General features: G+C 38.0%; 1 protein-coding gene across 2 annotated transcripts in view; it reads left to right on the top strand.

The window, feature by feature from the left end:
- Positions 1–25,557, top strand: part of lamc3 (laminin, gamma 3) — a 106,819-nt gene that overhangs the window by 71,015 nt on the left and 10,247 nt on the right. For both annotated transcript variants that reach the window (XM_057355075.1, XM_057355084.1), the window contains 6 exons: positions 3,582–3,685; positions 6,360–6,593; positions 22,479–22,667; positions 22,762–23,013; positions 23,433–23,586; positions 23,731–23,873. In XM_057355075.1, coding sequence (XP_057211058.1) covers positions 3,582–3,685; positions 6,360–6,593; positions 22,479–22,667; positions 22,762–23,013; positions 23,433–23,586; positions 23,731–23,873 — 1,076 coding nt within the window. The remainder of the gene's footprint in view (positions 1–3,581; positions 3,686–6,359; positions 6,594–22,478; positions 22,668–22,761; positions 23,014–23,432; positions 23,587–23,730; positions 23,874–25,557) is intronic.

The following is a 25,557-nucleotide window of genomic DNA, read 5'->3' as shown; positions in this document are numbered from 1 at the left end:
TGTTTATGTAGCCTATTTGTAATAAGAATATTTTTAAGACGTTCTTTTTTTACGGCAAATAATACAGTGTACTGTAATGTTTTACTCCAATAAACCGTATTTTCATATGTTTTTACCTGTTAAATGTACGGTCTTACTCCGTAAAACTAATTACAGATTTCCACTGTAAATTCTACGGGTTTCGCATGTTTTATGAAATACGGTTTTATACTGTAGCATTTATACGGTATTTTACTGTTAAATCTACTGACATTTTTTACAGTGCAGGTAAGTGCCATTTTCAGGATTGTCACATCCATAACGCTACATATTCCTCATAAATGGACACATGAAAAATAAAATAAAATAAAATAAAATAACTATTTCATGTTCTATAAAGAGGCATCCCTTCTCCATTAATTGGGTATTATTGCTTTAGGATTGTGCATTTTATTTCACAGAAATCCTACAAAGTTTGTCGTCAGAAAACGCGTCCTTTTTTTGTCACATCCATAACGCATGTTTATTTCCCTTTTTTAAAATAAAAAAATGTCAGTCTATGAACAAATTTTGTATGTTTAGACTCTATCAACAAGGGTTCAGTAAAATATAAACAGATGGTTCAATATATTTGTAACAAATTCATTCTCTGAGCATTTTTATGTCACGTCCATAATGTTGGAATTGCCCAATTAATATGGCAAAATATTTAGCAAACAAACACGTTTTTGTGTGCGTGTGTGTCACATTTTGAATGGTAGGCACTCCAATCGAGCAGAAATGTGTAGCGCTTTTTGTGGAGCTCTGCATACAATATTCAGTGTGGACCTGTCAATACTGAGAAACATTTAAATAAAGAGTGTGAGGTTGTGAGAGCAACTTAATTTACAAAAGGATGAAAAGAATAACAAGCGCTTGCTTGATTTGTCTATAATTATGCTGTTTTGTGGAGTTTTAACAATTCTTTTCAGTTTATATTTGAGTAAGTAAACAATCTTCCCAGAAAAGTATGTGCTGCCATGTTATATTTTTATGGCTCTCTTAGAGCCCTTATGCTAATTTTACAAGTGGATGCTGGTGTTGGGTTCCCAAAGAGTTTTAAGAAGAATGAAAGCGTGTTATTATGCAAAAATAAAATGCAATCTCCTGCTGTTTACAAAAGATTGATGAATTGATTAATTGTCAAAAGGAATAAGCAGGTGTTTAGAATACTGATTTTTATGTTGCTGCCATCATGCATCGGTTTTTGGTAAAGTATCACCAGTTTTATCCCAGAATTTAGATTTAAGTAAAGAAAATCATAGATGTGGACACGTAAATACAAGCGTCATCGAAATTATTTCCCCGGTCGCTGCAGTGATAGCTGCCCACTGCTCCGGGTGTACGTGTGTTCACGACTTGTTGTGCGTGTGTTCACTACTCTCTGGATGGGTTAAATGCAGAGGTCACATTTCGGGTATGGGTCACCATATCTGACTAATAGGTCACTTTCACTTATTCTTGGAGTGAGACTAGGCATGGGCCGAATACCGGTTTCAAGGTATACCGAGGTTTGAAAGAGTCAAGGTTTCAAAACCACTAAAATTTTAGGTATGAGCTGCAGTTTACACAAAAATAAATGATTAAGTCATGTTTGATGTTTATGCCTAATATATAGGCTATAACAAAAATATATTTTTTGAAAGAGTACAATTTTAAGGCTTTATTTTTACCTGACATATATGTTCTATGAATGTTGGTTAGAAATAAATTGTATTTGTGTCCAGTTGAAAAGTTGTTTGTATAGGCAGACATTTGAAAAGAACACATTTTAGTGTTGTAATTGCAATACAGTGAAACCGTGACACTTTTGCCGAAGGTTATCACACCGTCAAAATCTCATACCGGCCCATGCTGTGAAACTACTAAAAACAAAGATTTCTAGCTCATTCTTAAAGTCCCAGTGAACTGGAAGTTGCGACCATTATGCTTCCGTATTTTGACGCATTTCCGAGTAAAATGAAATTTAGAATGAGAAAAAATAGTGGTCGTGGCTTGCGTTTTTTCACAGCGATTTGATTGGATGTATAAAAACAGTTATTGCATTTTTAAATGGAACTAGGAGCAGACTGACAGTTGAAGTGGAGGAGTTAACAGATGCTCCGAGCCGTCTAACATAAGTCATTAAGATTATTAAGATGGATAGTCACTAGACTAGTGCATGTTCAGATTTTAACTAAAGATTATGAGGGCACATGAATCTTAAAAAGAGAATTGATAAGCTATTTAAAATAAACGCTGCAGTATTTCATGAAAAAAATTCATATAAAAGTAAATAATATAATAATTTCACTGGGACTTTAATGACTTAACAATGAGAAAAAAAATGAAAATGACTGAAAATAAGTTTTCACAGTATATAAATTCATATACTGTGTTGTGATATCAAATTTATTCATCACATTTTAAAGGGGTCAAATGACAGGGCTAAAACGAATATTTGTTTTTTATGTAATGCAATGTGTATACACGATTTAAGTATTTTCCACATACCGTGCATGTTTGTATCTCCTCTTTGCCCGCCTCTCTGAAACGCGCAGATTTTTTACAAATCTCATCGCTCTGAAAAGCGAGGTGTGCTATGATTGGCCAGTTAAGCAGTGCGTACGTAGTGATTGGTCGAATACTGCAAGTGTGTGACGGAAATGTAACGCCTCTTGCCATATCCGGAACATCATGTTCCCAAGCAATTGTACTGACCGGTGATAAAATGTCATCGGTACTTTCCTTATCAATTCGAGCCCAAATCTGATCCGGAAAATGCAGATGATCAAGCCATTACATCAACTTTGCCAGCGCAACTTGAGCAGGATGTAAAGGATTGGTAAGATTTTAAAATATATATGTTAAATGGTTAAAACTATAGCAAGCTGTTTTACCTTTTATATACATCGTTATAAAGATTTGCCGTTAGTGATCAACCAGTGTTACGCCATGTCTCGTCGCGACTCAACAAAGACAATAAACCCCATTATAAACACAACATTTGTTGCCCCTAGTTGGAACATAATTACTGATTATTAGGACTTATGTTGTCTTTTTTCATGTTGCGAGCGTGTCTGCATTTGCAGATCACACAAAGAATCAACATGCGCTACAAACACAAACTCAACTCGCGTTAGTCCGTAACAAAGTATTTTACAATGAAAATATACTTACAGGCTGTGAGTCTGAAGAGCCATAATGTCCTTGCGAAGTTGTAATGGTTGGAATTGCCCCACTTTTTAATAAAATCTTACGTGCATAGCCGGTCTTGATCTCTCCCAGGTTCATGAAGCAATCATCTGTGCAATGCGCTGCACACACTTGAATATTCGTTCGTGCCATATGACCCCTTTAACAGAAACAGAGACAGTGGGATAGTATTAACTTTAAAGATATCACAGGAAAACAGGTATCACTAAAACGCACAAGGTGAGAAATGGTGCTAAATATAAACAGTATCATCATGTATTTAGATATAAGTAAATACTGTGTCTAGGGACCACAATATCATAAAGCTTTGTAAAACACTGGAATTACTCTGAAAAGCCTGGTTTTAACTGTTATCTCACTCTTCCCAGGTTGACAGAGAGGGATGTCCAGCCATCTGTATCCCAGTATGAGTTTCTCCAAATGCTCTACAATCTGACTGCTTTACATATCAGCAATGCAGGGGGCCAAAATTGTGAGTTATTGTTTATATGCGTGTTTTTTTTAATCAAGCATGTAGATAATTCATGCCATAATAAAATGCAATCAATACAGACTATGTGTTAAAAATGGAGCGACTCAAACATGTTAGAATGTGTGCTACTGAGAGCCAGTAGGCCTGACCACGCCCCTTAAATTCTCTGCTGGCTTGTGATTGGATAGTATTTGCATTTGGCTGTTTAGACTGTTCAGTGTTGAATGTACTTAGAAATTTAATATATATTTTTAAACGCTGTAATTAATTCTCTATTTTACTCTTTAAAGGTAAATAAATACCCTTAGTACATACGTGCCAACCTGTACGCAAACATACGCACCATTTAGCTCATCAGCATTCTCTCTCTCTCTCTCTCTCTCTCTGTTTTCTCTTTATCAAAGGAAGTAAATTAAATCTCACCAAATTCCATTATTATTCATCTGCCACAGTTCCTGTTATTGATTTTAAGAAACTGCAACACTGAAATGTGTGTATATCCCTGAACTCCTCTTTCTTTCTCCCACAATATGCCCATGGTAATCAATTTGTCTTTAGATAAACTCACACTGCAGATACTACAACAACACGCATACAAATCAGCCTGACTGAAGATGACCGTGGTATGAAACTTCAGAGGTTGAAAAGCGTAGGACCCTGAGACTGTATACAGAGCGAGAGAAAGAGAGAGACACTGGGTCTGTGTACGGTCTCACTCTAACTATTTATGAAGCAGCATGGATCCCTGAGAAACAAAGACCCACTCACCTTCGCCATGTTCCGCCTCTCCTCCACTCATCCCTTATTGATTAATTCATTCCTTCTTCATTTATTCATACGGTGATCAAAGATTCAATCTGCTTGCACCCAGTGGTCCAGATGTCTGTCTGTATGTAAGCAAAGGTGAGTGTTAGCAGGCAGGCTAGCCGCCATGCACCGTGAGGGCAATTACAAGTGGATGGGACACCGTGTTTACTTTTCCCAAAGTGAATTCGGCATGACAAGTAGCTTATGGTGATAACAATATGGCAAATATAGTTAATAATAATACCAGAGCTGAGAAAACCCGGTCGAGACACTTAAGCAGTATCTCATGATCAGGAGATGCTATAGTGAATATCATCACTGTGATTTGGCCGTAGGCGCAAGTGCACAAGTTGAGTACCGCAGGTAATATGACAGATATATGCAATCAGCAGTGCTGTAGTAGCCTACTTGAGTACAGACGTTTTTCTGTAGTCTCGGACTCACTGTTATCTGCACTCGGACTTGGTCCTTGATGACTTTTTTCTCCTTCCAAACAGAACCACTGATGAAGCATTTATGTTTGCTTTAGTTGGACTCTTGACTTTTATTAAGTTAATTCTCTTTCCTCTTGGAGTAGGGTACAGTTTGTATCAAGCTGTAAAAAAAGATGATAAATAATACGAAATGAAGTTGATGACTGATTTGAGTGTTCTGGTTCACAGCGCTAAGATACTGCACTGCAAAAAAAATGACTTTCTTACTTAGTCTTTTTTTCTTGTTTTCCAGTAAAAATGTCTAAAAACACAAGAATCAAGAACCCAACCAAAGCAAATACTGATCACAATAATGATGGTTTGTTGAAAATTATTTGGGTCTCATCGGATTGAAATGCAGGATTTGTTGTTATATTTCCTAACGCATCTCATTGAGGACAATATTTCATACATGACAACGATCTGGTAACATTTGCTGTAACACCGGAACTGTTCATTTACCTGGTCAACAGTGATTTTCTGGCTCTTTGAAATGACTTTTAGCTTCTTTCAATTTGTGGTACGGTGCCTGATAATAACAAATTTCTATGGAGTGTTTGTGAGCCTAATATTGCTTTTATCCTAAAGTATGCATTGTTATTATTTTTTGTCAGTATTTCTTTGGAGTATATATCGTTTAATTTAAGACATTATTTCATGAGCATATTGTTAGAACTGTGCTTTTGTGGTTATGTTGAGCATTATTTTGCATAATTTTATTTCCTGTGTAAATGCATTTATGCCACTTTAGAGCCGCATTAACGCTATGTGTAAATACACATTTTCGTGGTTTTATGCCGCTTTAGATTCTGTGCCGCCTTTGCTGTGTAAAGAGGCCATCATTTAGTAAGATTGTGATTGGCACCAACTAGCATGCTGTTATCTTATCCTGATGAATGAGACTAATGTTTCAATTACTCTACTTGCATTTGTCTGTCTCTCTTCATGCTGTGAAAGGATGTTCATCTGATTGAGTTAGGCCAAAATTGATTCACCTCAGAATGAATATTTTGAAGGGCTTAACTGAAGTGGGCGCATGAAAAAGTCTTCACATACGGTGATGCATTATACTTTGTAATTACGAGCTGAAAATTGAGCTTGCTTGGATACTTATGACTAAATGCATTTTCATGTTAAGTATAAAGTGACTGTAACTACAGCTTAAAGGGATAGCTCATCTAAAAATGAAAATTCTGTCATCATTTGGTCAAGCTTATGTTGTTTTTATACGTATGAATTTCCTTCAGTGAAACAAAACAGGCAAAATGTCACCATTTATTTGTATAACTTCTATACAATAAAAGTGAATGGTGTTGTGGGTTCTCAAGCAATGGATTTGCTTGTCCGTAAAATAAGAAGTTAAACTCTGTGTTTTTTGTTTTTTTCATTTACAGACACCTCTCAACTCTTCATGGTAACCCTTGAATCTGCAGTCCAGGTGAATGATGTGGTAGGACATGGTCCACCTGCTCCATGGGTGGAAATGTGTTCATGTCCCACAGGATTCACAGGACAGTTCTGTGAGCTCTGTGCTCCTGGATTCACTAGGGAGACCCCTAATGGTGGACCCTTCTCCTCGTGTGTACCCTGCAACTGCAATCAACATGGGACCTGCCATCCTGAAACAGGTAAGGGTGTGTGCGCATGCATGGATTGCAAGTCTTAACCACCTATGTCCCCACAATGTAAAATGCATCATTAAACATACTAAAATGTTTATATGAGGGTAAGGTTTAGAGGTGGCATGAAGTTAAAGGATAGAATATAGAGTTTGTAAGACACCATTATGCAAAGTCCCTGCAGTATATAAAAACAAACATGTGTGTCTATGTCTGCATGATATGCCATCCAGGTTCTCTTTTATTAAGTCACTTCAGTTGGTCGCCATCTTGGTAAGACCCCTGGAGAGATTATTTCTTTAAAATGTAGTAAAAAGAAACTGATTAAAACATTTTAGTTGAATGAACTACTGAGCAAACATATGTTTGAGTCAAGTTTGGGCCAATTAAAAAATAACAATTCAAGTAACACTTTGGAGACAGAAATTGAGTGAACGAAAAAATTTTGTGCAACTAGTTAGTAAATAATAATTAGTTGAAACAACTTGAAAATTTTTACGGTGTAGGTAAAACACAAGTATATGTCATATTTACTACTTAAAGTGATAGTTCACCCCCCAAAAAAATCTGTCATCATTTACTCACCCTCGAGTTGTTCAAAATCTGTATAAATGTCTTTGTTCTGATGAACACAGAGAAAGATATTTGGAAGAATGCTTGTAACCAAACAGTTCTTGGCCACCATTGACTACCATCCTTTAAGGGAAAACACCAAACATTTAAATACAGTTTTCAGTTACGCTATATCAGAGGTGGAAAGTAACGAATTACATTTACTCGCGTTACTGTATTGAGTAGGTTTTTTGTGTACTTGTACTTTTTTAAGTAGCTTTTAAAATCTGTAATTTTATTTGTACTTTTTTTTGTGTGATGTATTGTACTTCGTTATATTTAAAATCACACCCGTTACTGAGTAAAAAAATAATGAAAACATTGCAAGGAATAAAACGCGACCGGAAATTACTCCAGTGAATAATGGGCGCGAGTTTGAGTTTGCGCCGATACCAGAAGAGCGACGGAGACGGAGAAGTTAGACAATCGGTATAGTGCACCTGTCCTAAGGTGAAACCCTATCGAACTCTAACTGCTGAAGACAATGAAGTAAACCCCTGGCCATATAGCAACCATTTCAGCTTCAAGACAGGATTATGCACGCTGTGCAAACTAGCATTTTATAAAAATCCCTATGTGCAAGAATGTAGAGGTAAGATAAATAATATTTGTTTAAATAATGCTCGTACCCTTGTTGCATTGGTAACTAATAAGAAGTTTGAACTGTATAGTAAAAGTCAAAACGACATCGGATCATAATGCTTTATATGGTAAGTGTTTAATCTCGTTTTGTAGACGCACGGTTCACTAATGTGTCTGCACCACATTTACGCAGTGTGCATGGAACCGAACTGAACAACTTGTGCTTTAATGACATATTAAACGTGCGAGACATGTCCAGCTGCGGAACCGCAGCAACATTTTCTGAACCGCAGTTTCTGAACCATGGCTACAGAACGGAAGTGATGGCGGAGTTATTGACGACAAGCATGGCGGAGAAAACTGTGAGTTTTGTGCAATGCCTTTTGAATTTTGTATTGAATAGCGATCGTATATGACGTTATTTGTTAAATATTGAATTTGTGCATGACTGTATCAACTTACTGAAGCTTAAAGTTGTTGCCGTGTTTTATTGTACAGAACATTTTTTTTCTGTAGACGGTTCGATTACTTTTCGGAGCACATGTTGTATTTGGGCATTACCTTTATTTTAAGAAATATAAGGGTAGTTGGCGGATTAATCGAGCATGTGTTATATGGTGTGACAAAGCAAAATTTAGAAAACAAGATGTTAACATTGCATTGTTTTAATAATGGCTTTATTTATTGTATATACCCAGCTAACAATTTTTGGTTCCCAGAACGTTCCCCTAACGTTAGTTTTTGGTTACCAGAACGTTATTTTCTAAGGTTCGTTTTTGGTTCTCCAGGAAAGTTTTCTTTACGTTAATAGAACGTTAGTTTCTGGTTCCCATAACGTTCTGGGAACCAAAAACTAACGTTAGGGGAACGTTACCCTAACGTTATAGAAACCATGAAACTAACGTTTTATTTCCGTAAAGATAACCAAAAACAAACCTTAAAAAAACTTTCTGGGAACCAGAAACTAACGTTAGGGGAACGTTCCCAGAACGTTAGCCTAAAATATTTTTCTCGGTCCGTTTACACGTCAGTAATGAATACATCCATGCTGTGTTTTTATCCATCGCTTGTCTAACGTTAATATAATTAAAATAAGTAAAATACATCATCCCACACAATATGGAGGATGAAATCAATGCATTAGATTATTCTTTTAGCCTAATAATTCCTTTTTCATCACTAAAGTAGCCTAATTTTCGATTTAAACAGCACAGTATATCATTTCTAATAAAACCACACTGTGTGTAGGCCTACCTCAACATCAGACATTATAGATATCGAAATAAAATAACCAATGACTTCAACACAATATTTAAAGCAGATTTTTATTGACAGAAGAATAAACATTGAATTATCTTCAGGCTAACAATATTATTGTCTCACCACAGAAGTATAGCGCGGCTCCGTCTTTAGATTTAACAATCAAAAGCCCTGAGCTTCAGTCCTTTCATCATGGTCTGTTGATTTAGATGTGTCAAATCAATCGAAAATCACGAAAATATAAGTTTACTCTCAAATCTGTACGGTTTTAAATAAAAAATTAAAATAAATAAACCGCTAAACTAATGTGTTAGTGGGTGAGGTAAAACGAAATGACCGTTAATTTTTAAATGACGGAAGTGCGCGACGGAGCGGAGAATGCACGTGCTCGAGCGCGCACACATACAGTAACAGACAACCACACTAAAGAAATACACATATATGATTGCATTTTCATTTAGCTTAACTAGTTTATTATTTTCAGCCATTAAAAGGCACATTTATTAATTTCATTTGGTCAGTATAACATGTGTTAATGTGATCTTATAATTTATGTATTTCACGTCACTGACGTTTACCAGTTTTGACTATTTTTACCATAAAAAATAGCCAAAAAATAACCATCAGGGAACGTTACTTTCTGGTTATTTTCTGGTTGCAAAAAAATAACCAAAAAATAACCATCAGAGAACGTTATTTTCTGGTTATTTTCTGGTTGCAAAAAAATAACCAAAAAATAACCATCAGAGAACGTTATTTTCTGGTTATTTTCTGGTTGCAAAAAATAACCAATAAATAACCATCAGAGAACGTTATTTTCTGGTTATTTTCTGGTTGCAAAAAAATAACCAGAAAATAACCATCAGAGAACGTTATTTTCTGGTTATTTTCTGGTTGCAAAAAATAACCAATAAATAACCATCAGAGAACGTTATTTTCTGGTTATTTTCTGGTTATTTAAAACAAACCAGCCTGCAACGTTCTGGGAACGTTATTTTCTGGTTGCAAAAAAATAAAACCTGAAAAGAACGTTCTTAGAACGTTATTTTTTGGTTCCCAAAAAAATAACCAAAAGGGAACCAAAAACTAACGTTAGGGGAACGTTCTGTGTTTGCTGGGTAGCATATAGCAGATTTATCTTTATAGTTATTCATAGTTATTTAAAAAAAAAGCATTTTAGTCTATCAACTACCCATAAATAGTTTATTCCACTTCATTTGTTATATGCATTGTTTGAGTTGATTTTACTTATCGTCGAGGTTTTTAATCGGATTTGTCACTGCTGATATAATTGTGTTTTATCTCTTGTAGAGACATCCAACGATTCAGCAAGGTAATTCTTTACCTGAGTTGCAGCAATGTACCAACTGTTGCAGGAATTCCACTGTCCTTTTTGCTCGGCCAGTGTGTTTAAGCCAGTCAAACTGGTCAAATTAAAAAGTCACATTCAAAGCCATTTCAACAAGGCAATTGTACATGGAGGTTAATATTTTGTGTTATTTGTTTAATATGTGTCATATGATTATATTATAGCATTATGTTTTACCATTATACTTTAACAAACTGGGTGAATTTGATCAATTGTAATTTTTATCATTTGTTTTACAGTGTATGTTTGATTTAAATGATGTTTCGTTTAAAACAATGCTGCATTTTTTTTAACCATAAAACAATAAAACTAATTCAATCATGCAAAATGCCCTCAAGTTTGAAACATTATTTCTAACACCATCAACAGGAACACAAAAAGCTAATACAATGAAACACATTCATTATACAATAATTCTACACAAGATTGATGTTTTAAATGGCTTTTTGTACCATACCTTAATGTATTATAACTCACACATGTAAGACCTGAAAAGCAGCCTTATTTAAGAATATGACGTTTTCGCGTGTAACAATAGCAAATCACACTCCAAGACTCCAAGACTGGCGCGACTTCGTCTAAGAACGAAAGCTCCGCCCCCTCATTCTGTGACCGCTGTTCAGAAACTGGATACTATTGAAACGTGCATCATATGTCTCTCTCTTCTGTAAGCGCGGTGCAAGAAAGTCATATGAAAATCATTTTGAAAGCCTCACCAGCCCTGCCAGGAAATGACCGTGTTGCCAGATCATATTGTTGATAAGAACAGCAAACAATGACAAGCCAAAAATAAACCTACAAATCGCCAAAATTTTATAAGGCAAAAAACCACTATGCTCAACTGTTCACTTTACTAACTATATAATGTATCTGCAGCTTCATAAGAAAAGACTTAACAACAAATGCTTAAAAATATGTAAACATGGCAACACCGCGAGAGCGCACTGTGAAGCTCTGAACTTAAACAAAACACAGCGGCTCTGTCTGTGTTTTAGTTAAAATTGCCTCACTTAACCAGTCTTTGGCCAAAAACGGCAGATACGTATCAAACGGATTAAACTCTTGGTATCAGTGCTTCTCTTAAAGGGGCAGCAGCATAATAAACGTCTCAGTTTTGTTCATCAAACAACAAAGAACGAAGACAAAAACACTCACTGCTCTCCACTGATTAAATTATAACTTTAGTAAGATTAAATCAATATTATATTTAATACAGTGGAGACTATAAAGTATTTACATTATTTAATTTCTGTACCTGATAATTATTAGACCATCTAAAACACCTGAAATGCACTGATTATTTGTATGTTTGCTTTATTACATTTATCTGTGCTATTGCACATACTTTGATTACTTGATCTTATTTGATTAATTACTGATTAGTTGTTTTCAGCAATAGTTGAATAGTCATGGGCTAATAGTTTTTATGGTAACATACGCTTATTTATTAAGATTACATAGGTAAAAAAACGAACAAACAAATAACTAGATATTATTTAACACTTTTTTTGTGGTGGGGCCAGTGAAAATTTTGGCAGGGCCAGTAAAAATTGGAATCACTTGCCCGACTGGGCCAGTAGAAAAAATCCTTAGCGTTGAGCCCTGAATAGTAAATAGTTATGCATATTATGATCAAATATATTGTGTATTTTGTATAAATTGTATATTGCGAGACTAACCCCCACCCCCACCAAAATAAAGTCTTATGGTGGGGACCCCCCATAAGACTTGATTCAATTCGAGCACTGCTTGGGATTCATGTTTCTTGTTAACTGCGATCAATGGCGAACATGTTGCCATGGTAACGATCAGGTTACAACGGTAAATCATCACATTTACTCTCATTCCGTACAAACGTGGAACCATTAGAGGCTGTGTCCACCGAGAAAAATGCTCAACTTTGGGCAGAACGCTGCGCCTGCAGCGGGCGTTTTCAGCCGAGCTCCTGCAGTTTTCAGCCGCGTAAATGCGCCTCGGTGAACACAGCCCCTTATACGTGGTTTCACTGCTGAAACTTAGCAGTGTGTACCATTGATTATTTATTAAGAAAATAAGGCTTACAATCTTGTTTAAGGCTTAATTTTGCTTCTGAAGAAAATATTTATTGATTTAAGAATTGTTTCATTAATATTTCTGCTATAGGATTCTGTGATATTTCTGCAAAACAAGGCAAAAAAAAAATGTTGCAGTGCACTTGTAACCCGTTTTAATACAGGTACGTCTAAAAAAATGAAAAAGGTCAATATTTTTTGTCACTCATTTCAGAAAGTGAAACCCACATATTATATAGATTCATTACACATAGAGTGAAATATTTCAAGCCTTTATTTATTATATGCCAAGTCCTGCTGGAAAATGAAATCACCATCTCCATAAAGCTTGTCAGCAGAAGGTCAGCTAAAATTTCCTGGTAGATGGCTGCGTTGACTGTGGACTTCAGAAAACACAGTGGACCAAAGTCCTCTTTTCAGATGAAAGTAAATTTTGCATTTCATTTGGAAATCAAGGTCCCAGAGTCTGGAGGAAGAGGCACAGAATCCATGTTGCTAAAAGTCCAGTGTAAAGTTTCCACAGTCTGTAATGATTTGGGCTGCCATGTCATCTGCTGGTGTTGGTCCACTGTGTTTTTTGAAGTCCACAGTCAACGCAGCCATCTACCAGGAAATTTTAGAGTACTTCATGCTTCCTTCTGCTGACAAGCTTTATGGAGATGCTAATTTCATTTTCAAGCAGGACTTGGCACCTGCCCACACTTTCAAAGGTACCAAAAGCTGGTTCAATGACATATGGTGGTATTGTGCCTGATTGGCCAGCAAACCCGCCTGACCTGAACCCCACAGAGAATCTATGATGAGAGACACCAGACCCAACAATGCAGATGACCTGAAGGCCGCTATCAAAGTAACCTGGGCTTCCATTACACCTGAGCAGTGCCACAGGCTGATTGCCTCCATGCCACGCCGCATTGATGCAATTCATGCAAAAGGAGGCCCAACCAAATATTGAGTGCAAAGAAATGAACATACTTTTCAGAAGCCTGACATTTCTGTTTAAAATATCCTTTTTTATTGATCTTAGGTAATATTCTAATTGTCTGAGACACTGGATTTTGGGTTTTCATTATCTGTAAGCCATAGAAATAAAGGCTTGAAATATAATATAATATATATATATAATATATGGGTTTCACTTTCTGAAATGAGTGACAAAAAATATTGACCTATTTCACGATATTCTAATTTTTTGAGATGTACCTGTATTTAAAATTAGGCACTATGACTAATGTTGGTGTTGCACAAAACAGGAGAGGTCTCCCTCCCTCTTTTAAAAAGTAACTAAGTAACTTTTACTTTGAGTAAATTTTAAACACGGTACTTTTACTTGAGTAGATTTTTTGACAGGTATCTTTACTTGTACTCAAGTACAATTTCCACATTCTGCGCTATATACAGACAGTGTTTCAAAACAGGAATGAAACTCAGAAAAAGCAAAAAAAGTTGATTCACCAAATGCATGTGTGTTATATCATAGAAGAAACACTTAAAAGAAACTAGCTTTCCAGTGGTAAGAGCATGGCGTTAGCAACGCCAAGGTCATGGGTTCGATCCACATAGTCGGAAACAAAAAAAATGTATAGTGCAATGCAATGTAAGTAGCTTTGGATAAAAGCGTCTGCCAAATGCATAAATGTAAAAGAAAAGACTCTAAAAATAAGACTTTGAACTGAAACGAGGGACCTCCATTCCTGCAGCTTCCCTATTGAACATTGCCATTTATCCTATCCATTTATCCCCAGGTGGTCCTCCTCCTCCTCATATTGTCTCTAACTACAGTCTCTCCTTTTTGTTTTTCTATCCCTCAGCACAATCTCTCATAATCCTCTTCCTGTCATTTTCCTTACCGCTTCCCCTTGTTCCCTAAGGTCTTCCTCTCTCACTCTTCCATTCTTCTTCCACTGACCCCATTAGCAGATAGAAAGGCGGGCTGTGTTTCTGTAAGGGCTAGATAGAGTTCACATTCACCAGTCTCAGACCTGCGAACAAGCCCGCGGCTAATTAATTGTAATGTCGATTACGCAAGAAGGTTTATTTGTGCGTGTCTGCTCCAAGCAACGACTCCTGGCGTGGATTTGTGCGTTTGGCTTTCCATCTTGCTCTCTTTCGTTCACTCTGATGAGTAATTTCACCCTCTTAATGTGTGGCAAATTAAACCTCCGTCATTTGTATTATGAGCGTAATGTGTGATTAGTTTGGTACAAGTCTTTAACATTACAAATTAATGTCAGACATGACTTTATCTACTACTGGAGGGGGAGGCGAAAGAGCCGTTCATAAGTACGTGAGAAATGAAAAATGGAGGGACGGCAGGAGGAGCTGAACTCGAGAGAGAGAATCAAAGTGTGAGGAGCTCCAGGGAGGTGCCTAAAGATTCAATGTATGCACAGGAAATCTCCACCTCCCTGGAGGAAAGGAGGAGCCGCTTTCTTTTATTTATTTATGAACCTGTTTAACTTCAAAGCAGATTTCACAGGACCCACAGCGGGTGCTGTTCATTGCCATTTAGCTGCTTAAATATTTTCCAGGTTAGTAAATAGAGCTAGGCTCGCATTAGAGTCCCTGCTGAAAACCCGCTCGCTGTATATTAGCATATGCTCGCATCACTCTTCATTTTACTGTGCGCTGAAAAACACAGCGTCTTTTAAGCTCATTTCGTATTTGTAAACCTAATTATGTTATGTTAGTCCTTTGATAAGCGCCAGTTCAATCTCATCGAAAGGTTCGCCGTCTAACAATGCAGGCAGACCACGCCCCCCAATTTATTTCCTTATAGCGAGAGGGTGTTGCTCACGGTAATGTAATTTGGGTGTAATTGACTGTTAATTGGTTATTGGTCTTGTCATTCAGCACAGGTGTTGTTTGTTTGGCTGGAGATAAGAGAGGAGGGGGACACTTACCTCTCCAGGCTGGAGCTGGTGGTGCTTCATAATTGTGATTTATTTAAAGTGCGCTTGTTTGTGTCATATCTATTTTCCTGCGAGCAATACAACAGATTGGAGAATGTTAATATTTGCAGCAGAAAAATGGAAATCTCGCACAGCGTTGCGCCGGAGGGGTAATGAAGTCAAGCATATGTCCTTCAGATGCACACATATTCTGCGCCCGTGTGTTTTTCTGTCTGTTTGTGGAGTATTTTCCTGAGAAAGATGATTTAAGGGATTCCATCCATAAAATTAGGCTGGGGGGCTGGTATTTGTCTTGTTTGGGAGGGAGGAGGGGAGGGTATAAGTAGTAACAGAAAAAGAGAGCTCCAGTGAGTTTGTGTTTTCATAGAAATGTATGTATAAACTGTATCCACTCACTGATGTGAAGTGCGTTTATTTTCCACCTTAATGTATGGATTGTAGTTTATGGTCTGTTGTTTGGATTCTCTTTTTCTCACTTTCTTTTGCACACGATGCAATGTAGGTGCGCAACGTAATCATGTATGGATCAGCGAATTTAACGTAAACGATGAATTACTTGATGCAAACATAAAACACTTTGTAGTGTCTACTTTTCTCAGGATAAGACTTTTTGTCTGAATATATGCACTTAGAGCAAATATAGCAGAAACGGATATTACCAGAAGCTTGCCTAAAACCACATGTAACCTTCAACTTAGCATGCTTTTCTGTCGTACATTGACATAATACTCTACGCTAGACTTATACTTAAAAAAGTACATTATTAGATTATCCTGTTATAAGGGAGTAAGTGTGATGTGTTTTTCTTTCCAAACGTGTTTTGTAAATGTGAGTCATGGATTTAAAAGCTGTTTTTCTGTTGGTTCCATTCTAGTGTTTATATATGTTCCTACAGACACTATTGTCCTTATTCACTGCAGCAGGCCATTTTAAAAGAGTTAAAAATAGATAATGTAAGGAGAAAGGTGTTCTTAAGTGAGAAAAGACAACTGTCTGTCTTGTCATAGAGGATCAGCAGTCTATTTCTCAAAGTCGTGAACACACATTCTCAACGTCAAAGATGCAAACTGAAAGCGTATCTCTTGGTTTTCAGTGGTTTCTCTTTTCGATCTTGTTAGTACAGTATCTTAAAGGGACAGTTCACCCAAAAATGAAAATTCCTCATTTTATTCACCCTCTTGTCTTTTCAAACCTGTATGATTTTCTTTCTTTTGCAGAACACAAAAGGAGATATTCTATACAATGTTGGCAACCAATCAACGGCGGTACCCATTGGTTTTGTGTCTATACAATAGAAGCGAATGGATACCGCCGTTGTTCAGTTAACAACATTCTTTAAAATATCTTCTTTTGTGTTCTGCAGAAGAAAGAAACTATACCTTTAAAGCTTCTTAGCTGTATCCATACAAGAATAGTGTGAGCGAGTGTAAGGGTGTCCATGAGTAAATACACATTTACATTCTAATGCACATAAAGAAATCTGTTTGTTGTGAGCTGTACTCTAAGGAAAGGGCTGGATGCCATTGCAACCAAAAGTATTCTGCTAACCATCTGGCGCCTCATAAATTCAAATGCTACAGTCTAATTAGGCTTTTAATGTAGACCAAGCCTTAATGAATATTCCAGCCGGTAACTGCGGTACGACGGATACGCACCGACAGCTATCGGGGTAAAGAGCTTCCTTTCTTTTCCTAAAGGACAGCTGCAGGGTTGGGTCCTTTCATCCTACTGTTTTCAGAAAAAGAGGGACGTCTTGATTTTTACGCTCATTCTTTCACCCCTCCAAAAGAGTCTGGAAGGGCCCGTGTGGAGGTGCTGACATTTAGCCAGTGTAAAGCAGTGAATAATTTAGAAAGAGGAGAGGTACAAATGTCAGGCGACGAGAAAAAACATTGCCTGAAGAGAGATGGGATTTCAAATGAAGACATTGATATAATAATCCCAAAAGACATCCGGCCAAGGAGTATCGTTCTGTCGGTGAATATTTAAGATTCTGATTTGAATATGGCCCTCTTGTGTGTCAATTAATTGGACATAATTGAAGATAAACTTGATTAGTGTTGATTAAGTAGTCTTTAAATATAAATGGGTCTCTCTGTGTGAGAATGCTGACCTCATATCACTGTCTGATGGGAAACAGTTTGAAGGAATAAGGAGACTTTTATTTTAGAATGCAAATGAACGAGTTCAAGCCAACAGCTTTTGATGTGCACACAGGGAAGGGCTTGTTCTCTTTCAATGTTGTGATTGTATTTCTGTGTGTGTGTGTGTGTGTATCACATCTGCCTGTCAAAAGGTGCCACATCTGCCTCGTATTACCATAAGGGCAAATGTAACATCTGCTAAGGGCAACAGGCAGATGGTATCCAGGATTTCTTTTACACTCAAAATGAATCAAATGCTCTTTCTCTCTCTCTCACCTTCCTCGTCTCTCTGCATGCCAGCTTTCTCTCTTAATACCTTTGTCATATCAAATAACTGTGCTCTGATTACCTTCTTGTGATTAATCATTTTGGCTACATTGCACACGTTCTCATCACCGGTTCCAGCGCTGACAGAAATGTTGTCATCTGTCATTTTCAAGCCTTCAGTTTTGAGTCAGGTGTGGTTTTGAATGACTTTGCTCCAAATCTCTCCTGTCACCTGTTGCCGCTGGGTTGCAACGTGCTGTGGGCAGCAAGGTTATTTTAGATTACTAAAATTAAAACTTTGAAAACATTTCTGTCCATTGAAATCAAATAAAATATTGACCTAAAAATTATTAGAAAAACTGAAATGTTGCCTCAAAAATAAACTGAAATAAGTTTAATGCACTAAAATTACAATAATTAACAAAAACTAAAATAAAAATGAATGAATCTTATATAGCAACATAAAATGTTAAAAACATTTAACAAAATTGCTAAAACTTTAAATATAATTAACACAAAATCTAAAAATAAAGGCTATAATTTAAAATATGAATAAAACTAAAATCAAAGCTATAATAACTCTGATGGGCTGTGAATAAAATCTAACTGGTCACAAAAAAATCAGATGGCACTAGGGAAAAGCCATGGTATTTTGATCTTCTTGTTAGTGTTATAATGTTATAATGGTGCTGTCACCCATTGTAGAGGTGGGTGAATCAAGTGGATGGTACAAGTTGTGTGTAAACCTCAGTGAGGTTTCAAATTCAGTGAGGTTCGGTCAGGCACACTGGCAATTGATGCTACAGGCTAGCCTTTTGTATCGAATTTAATGTTGACCTGATGACCTTGGTGATCCCGCATGGACTCGGTCAACTGGAACCAATAACACTTTTGTCTTAGCTTGTGTAGTAGACATGAGCTTGTCTGCAGTCTTGGTGGGCTAAAACAAATTTCATTTAAATCACTTTGCATTTTATTCTGTTCTATTAAATCTGCTAAAATATACAGCTGTGCTTGTGTTGCAGTCACTCCTGGGTTTTGTTGAATAAAAGAATAGTATTGATCTTAGTGACTGTTTAGTTTGTTATTTTTGAGGTGATGTACTGTATAGTAGTGGTAGATTTTAAGTAAATTTCATTTCCTCCAGTTCAGACACATATGTCTGTACACGCACGCACACACAAACAAACTGTGTCTCCAGACCTCCCAAAGACTGCAAATAAAATGCCTCTTAAATTCACCAGAACAAATAAACAGAGGAAGCAGTACGCGGCGGAATCCAGAAAAAAAACAGATGCCCCTAAAGCAAGCAGCAGCCTTTCTGTAAAGACTCCAGACTAGTTTATAGACTAAGGTGCTTTTCATTAAAGTCACCACACTGGTTCCCTTTATTGATCTCTCTGTCCATCTATCTATTTCTCACTGTCTCTGGCTTTCTCTGCCTCTGATTTAGATCTATTGACGCACTCAAGATCTGTGAAATCAGAGCTCATTCCACACCAGAGACGACATACTTCTTAATTTATATGGCAGCATGCTTTCTTGGGGAAAGATGGGGGGTCTGAAGGAATGGCGGCATGAGGCTAAGGGCAGTGATAGAAGAGAGAGGACTACAGAGAAAGACCAGAAGAGAGTTTAAAAGCTCTAAGCACTGAAAAATAAAAGGAAAAACGAGTCTGAGTTTTGTCCATCTACTTCAGTAGAAAATGTGAATAGAAAGATGTGGAATTACCCAGACAAACCTTTTTCACTCCTCTTTACATGCTAGTTGCCAATACATCTATTATTGGCTACCAAAGTGGTTGTTTTTACTATTTTTCTCCTGTGCACAATCTATAACACAATGTATTCAAGGCCTGTTGGTTGCTGCTTTTATCGGCCTATTTCAAATGCAAATTGAATAAAAATGCATAAAATATTTTACAAGACCGCTGTTACAAGCCCTTTCATTGTACACAGACCTGTTAACTGTAAGCGTATTTACCGAGCTCCTCAGAAGTGTGATATCATGAACAGGTTTTAAAACATTAACAGAGTAACACATCATGTATATGCACCAGCAGCACACGCTTACATTATTCAGAGTGATGCGAATGTGTTTGAAGTGTAAACATGTTTGTAGATAGTGGTTAAAAGCACAAAACTTTTTTAACTTTTTAAACTGATAATGGTTACTCTGCTTAATGACATTAGCATAATCACTATGGGGCGCCAAGTGCAACTCAGCAAATTTTGTAGGCTTAGTAAATTACGTGAAATGCAATATGAATTGCAATAATGCACTTCAATGCATTTTGTGCATAGAAAGCCAATTGTATTTAGTCTACGAAAGTGTAAACTCAGCGCTTGAAAACTTTCTTTGAAAAATTTTCCTTGCATTGGAATTTCGTAAGGGTAAATGTACTTTTCATTTAGTGGATAACAGAGAACACTTAACATGGACAAAATGCACTCAGTATGTCCATGAATGTTTTTTTCTGTGAAACCAAAAGAGGTTGCTTGATTCACACAATGCATTTGTGAAAATATGTCACACATTGCATCCTAGTATTCACATTGTATAATGCTATTGCTAAACAGCTATTGCTTCAATAAACTAAGGGCTAACTAATAGATGTTATCGTGATAAATGTCTCTTCCTTTTATTTCAATAGTCACCAACAATGTTGTAGAACTCCATCTTATCACTGTCTGAGAGTAAGAAGACTTTTTATTTTAAGACCAGTTAAGAACACAACTGTGGGGATATCATTTTTTAATGCGAGTGCATTGTGTAATTTATTGTCAACATCATTTTGAGATTGGATGTAAAACTTTCTGCTTCAAATGGGATTAATAATTAATTCATGAGTTCGCCTTGCAGCTAATGAACTGGGACGGATAGTATGCGTGTTTGAGGGGCGAGGGCTCCGAGCTAGGTAATCCTCCTCGAACTCGGACCACCTGCCCCTTGACCGGGGAGAGGGCCCCGGGCTCGGTGTGTGCCCGGACCTGGATTATACCCCCCGGTGCCGAGGTAAAAACGGGCTAGTGGTGTGGAATCGGGGTGGAGGAGGGATGTTGCGAAACGTCCGAGAGAATGGAGGTGAGGTGGTAACTACTTATAGGCTGTTAGGATGATTGCTGTGATTGTTTATCGAAAGCCAGCCGAGTTAATTATCTGCACGTGCTCCTCCCGAACCTTGTTAATAAAATATAATTTCAATTTTTTTTTTATTTGTTTCGTTTTAGTTCTTTTGTTGTGCGGGGTCAAAAATGAATAGGAATATGCTGAATTCAGGATTATGAGAACATTTGAAAACATGATATTGGTTTTAAATCGAGATTTAATAAATAGAGACAAGTGTTAACCACCAAGTATTGTGTTAATACTGTATTGTTAATTCTATTGTTGTTAACCATGCTCATTCTCAGTGTTGGTTAGTGGTTTGGAGCGATGGCAGGAGTCTGCAGTTTGTCTTTAGTGGTTATCTGACTAATAATGGTCATTTAGCAGCACACAGAGCACCAGTGAGAGTTTCTCCACATGACCTCACTGATGGACACAGACATTCGATACAAAATATGAGCTGCTGCTGTTTGTGTTTATGGTCTGATTTTACCTGGACAATTATTGGTGTGCTGTGTAGTATTCGTATATACTGTGTATATATATATACAGTATATATCTGCCATAATGTGATGTTTTCCCATCCAGCTGCATGCAGCTACGATTAAGCTGTGTTTGAATTTCAGTTTAGTCACATATTCTCTCTCTCCTTCTCCCTCTCTCTCTCGCTCTGTGTGTGTGTGTGTGTGTGTGTGTGTGTGTGTGTGTGTGTGTGTGTGTGTGTGTGTGTGTGTGTGTGTGTGTGTGTGTGTGTGTGTGTGTGCGTGCGTGCGTGCGTGCGTGCGTGCGTGCGTGCCTGTGTGTGTGTGTATGCGTGTTACTCTATTTCTTTCTCTTTCACACGTACGCATACACACACTCACATTAGCAGCTGTATTTGTTGAGACCCTTATAATGACATAAACCTGTTGACATAAAATGTATAGTAAAACACTGTCTGGCTAATGTTGTAAGACCATTTCAAGTAGTTAGGAGAACCTTCAAGTGAGTGTTTGACATGTCTCACAGGACATTTCTTCATGAGGACATTTTCAAAAATGTGGCCTTCCCAAGTGTGGCCAAACGTTTAAAATCACACATTTTTTCTCTGTTTCTGTCTCTCACGCACCCTCTCAGTCTTTGTGTAGTGGTATATTGCCATCTGCTGTTATAAGTGGGTAGAGCATTTTCAACTGCTGAATCTTTGTGGCTGAGGTGGATTGTATAGTATGTGCATAAGTTTGATTCTGTGCAGTCAAGCTAGTATTATGTCATATGATATGATACTTTATACTTTATGGTCATGCATATGTCTGTGTGCGCCGTTCTTTGGCTGATATGTGATAGCTTGTACCCAATACTTTCTGCACACACTTGCGTGTGTGTGTTTGTACTATATACATTGTGTGTTTTTATACAAATGTCCCCACAATGATAGTAAAAGTCTCACACAGTTATATTGTGGGGACCGATGGCCGGAATAAAAACCATTAGGTCTATGGAAAGTATAGAAACCTAACGTGCGTGTGCGTGTGTGTGAGAGAGAGTCAACATAGGTCGAATCCTACCGTACTCTTATTTTCGTCTGCTTGTGTATGTTTCATTTCAGGTGTATGTGACTGCACAGATTTCACCACTGGCCTTTATTGTGAGCGTTGTCAGGATGGTTACTATGGCAACGTTTGGAATGGCATCCCGGGCGCTTGCTCACCTTGTCCTTGTCCAGATCGTACCACCTGCTCCCAGGTGCCAGACACAGGGGACGTGGTTTGTACTAACTGCCCAACGGGCCAGAGAGGTCAGTTGCAGACACTTTATTTGACATTTACATGGTTCTGAAACACAAATCCTCAGTCCAATTAAATGTATTTTGTTAATGAATATTTTCTCAGGTGTTCGGTGTGAACTGTGTGAGGATGGTTTCTATGGGAATCCTCTGGGCTGGGGCGGTGAAGTTCGGCCGTGTGTGAGGTGTGAGTGTAACGGGAACGTGGATCCCAACGCAGTGGGTGTGTGTGATCATATGACCGGACGCTGTCTGAAGTGTGTGAGACATACAACTGGAGACCATTGTGAAAAATGCAGAGCGGGTTACTATGGAAACGCTTTGGATGATGAGCTCAGACCAGCGCAAAAGTGCAAACGTGAGTGTAATTTATGACGTGTGTTAAGGCCCAAAGTGTTTTTGTGTGTTTGTCCATTAGATGGCTATGCTCTGTCAAAACGGTTTCCTTCAGGAACAGGTGTGGAGTGTTACCTGAGATTGCAACTGGCTTAAGAAGCGGGAGGTTCAGAAAGGAGGATGTCTTAGATTGTGGTGCCAGCCAAATCTTCTTTCGTTATATTTTTCATAAAAAAAATGGTATTGTAATTTTGTGTTATTCTTTATTAAATGTGTATTTGTTCAAACTTAATCCCATGTGTGGCCTCCCCTTTGAAATGTTTCCTCGCCTAGAGCCAGGGGGTTGTAACACGTGGGTTATGCATAAACGTCATGGTTTTAGGTGCTGCGTTGCATTGTAAAGTTGTGTATTGTAAGTACTTTTGTATTTCTGTTTTTTAGCTTGTGCCTGTAATGTTGCTGGTACCTCAGGCCCTTTGAATGACTGCCACCCAGACACAGGAAGTTGTGTTTGCCTGAGTCACGTGACAGGAAGGGACTGTGGACAGTGTGAGGTTGGGTACTTCAACTTGCAGCCAAGCTTGGGCTGTGAGATGTAAGCTATTGATCATATACTGTCTTTCTATCTCTCTACTTATTTGTCGGGCTGTCTTTATTTTTATTTTTATTATTAATACTAATGTTTTTTTATTGACATCAGGTAGTTTTTTATCAGCTTTGTTCTTTTTTCATTATATAGGTGTAACTGCAATCCTATTGGCTCCTCCTCTTCAGCATGCCGTCCAGTCACAGGCCAGTGCATTTGTCGGACAGGTGTGGAAGGGATGTCATGTGACTCTTGTCGAGCTGGCTTCTTTGGTTTCTCTTCTAGAGGCTGCAGAGGTATTAAAACTCAGTGATTTCCATATCCTTTATGAATGTTACTAAATACATGCATCATTATAATGTCATGTGTAAGATTTCTAAAACTTTTAGGAGGTCATTGTCTTCGTGGTTTTACTAAAAGTTTAGTATGCCAATACCTGTTTTACTGTGAATTAAAGGGATAGTTCACCCAAAAATGAAAACTCTGTTATTTACTCACCGTCAAGTTGTTCAAAAACTGTATATAAATCTTTGTTCTATTGTTCTATTATATTAAATTTTAAAGAATTCTGGGGCACCATTAACTACAATAATAGTTTTTCCCCCTACTATGGAAGTCTATGATGCCCCAGATCTGTTTGGAAAACAAAATTTATACAGGTTTGAAACAACTGGTGAGTAAATGACAGAATTTTTATTTTTGGGTGAACTATGCCTTTAGATTTATAGATATATGGTACGTTGTAACTATAACACTTCAAATATATCAGACCATTTCAAGTAATATAACTAATTTAAATGATTAATTTTATATTAAAGCGGCAGTCCGGAAGTTTGGCCTTGTTGTTGCCATCTCAGTTTGAAACATAAAATTGCAGTTATATGCGGAGTTATTTTCTTTCCGTGGGTTGTGCTTTGGCACTACTGCACTGCACGGATGAATCCTTGCTCTGTGCTCACCGCATCAGAGCAGTGCCAGTGTACAAAAACTCTAAATAGAATGGAAAACACCACCTACCTTACGTCCTACACGTAAATATATCTGAAACATGTCATCTGAACACATACCATATCTGCTGCTTTTTTTCTGACTAAATGAAACTATTTATAAAATAAATCACAATAGTGACGTCTTACCTGTTAATGCAAACCTTTCAAATGTCAGAGCCAACTCTCAAAATCCCTGTCAATATTAGCTTTTGCTTTAGGACTGTCACGTGTATCTGGTACACAAGCGCACGATGAAGAGAAGTATATCCAAAACAGTTTTTAATAGTAAATCACAAAGAGAAACAGGAGACCAGGAGCAAAAACACACGGTAACAAACACAATACCGGACAATGAACTCATGAAAACACAGGGCTTAAGTACATGGGGAAACGTAATCAAGGGAAACTGACTGAGGTGTTGGGCAATTAACAACCAAGGGGACAAACGAGGCAGGAGAAAGGGGACAGTCCAGGGAGTCATGTTGATGATGAAGGTGGGAGGAGACAGAGAGGTGCCCGGAGCAGGAGGAGCCAGGTGTTGACCCAGAGACCAGCCAGGTGTTGACCCAGAGACCAGCCAGGACGACAGCCCATGGTGGAGTCGACAGAGGGAGGAGCAACAGCGGAGGGAGGAGCCACTGCGGAGGAAGGGCTTGTGACACCAGGGGACCGAGCGACAGAGACGTCTACGGTGGAGGAGGAGCCCATGGTGGAGACGAGCAGACGGAGAGCCAGGGCACAGAACGAGGCAGGGATCCGGAAGACTGCGGCGGAGCGACTCCGATAGAGCCGGAGGGACGAAGCATAGCCAGAGGAGTGTAGTCCTGTGGTGGAGGCAGACTGACCAAAGCGGAGCCGGAGGGATGAGGGAGCCTGGTGAAGCTGGTGGGTTGACGGGGCACAGTGGAAATGAGGAAGCCAAGGTGTAGCCGATGGGTCGGAGGGCCGAGGTGGATTCCGGGTCTCGGAGGCGGAGACATGGGATAATCCA

This window comes from Triplophysa rosa, linkage group LG2 (assembly GCF_024868665.1).
Source record: "Triplophysa rosa linkage group LG2, Trosa_1v2, whole genome shotgun sequence".
Taxonomy (NCBI): domain Eukaryota; kingdom Metazoa; phylum Chordata; class Actinopteri; order Cypriniformes; family Nemacheilidae; genus Triplophysa; species Triplophysa rosa.
The sequence above is the reverse complement of the archived record's forward strand: the minus strand, read 5'-3'. Positions and strand labels throughout refer to the sequence as shown.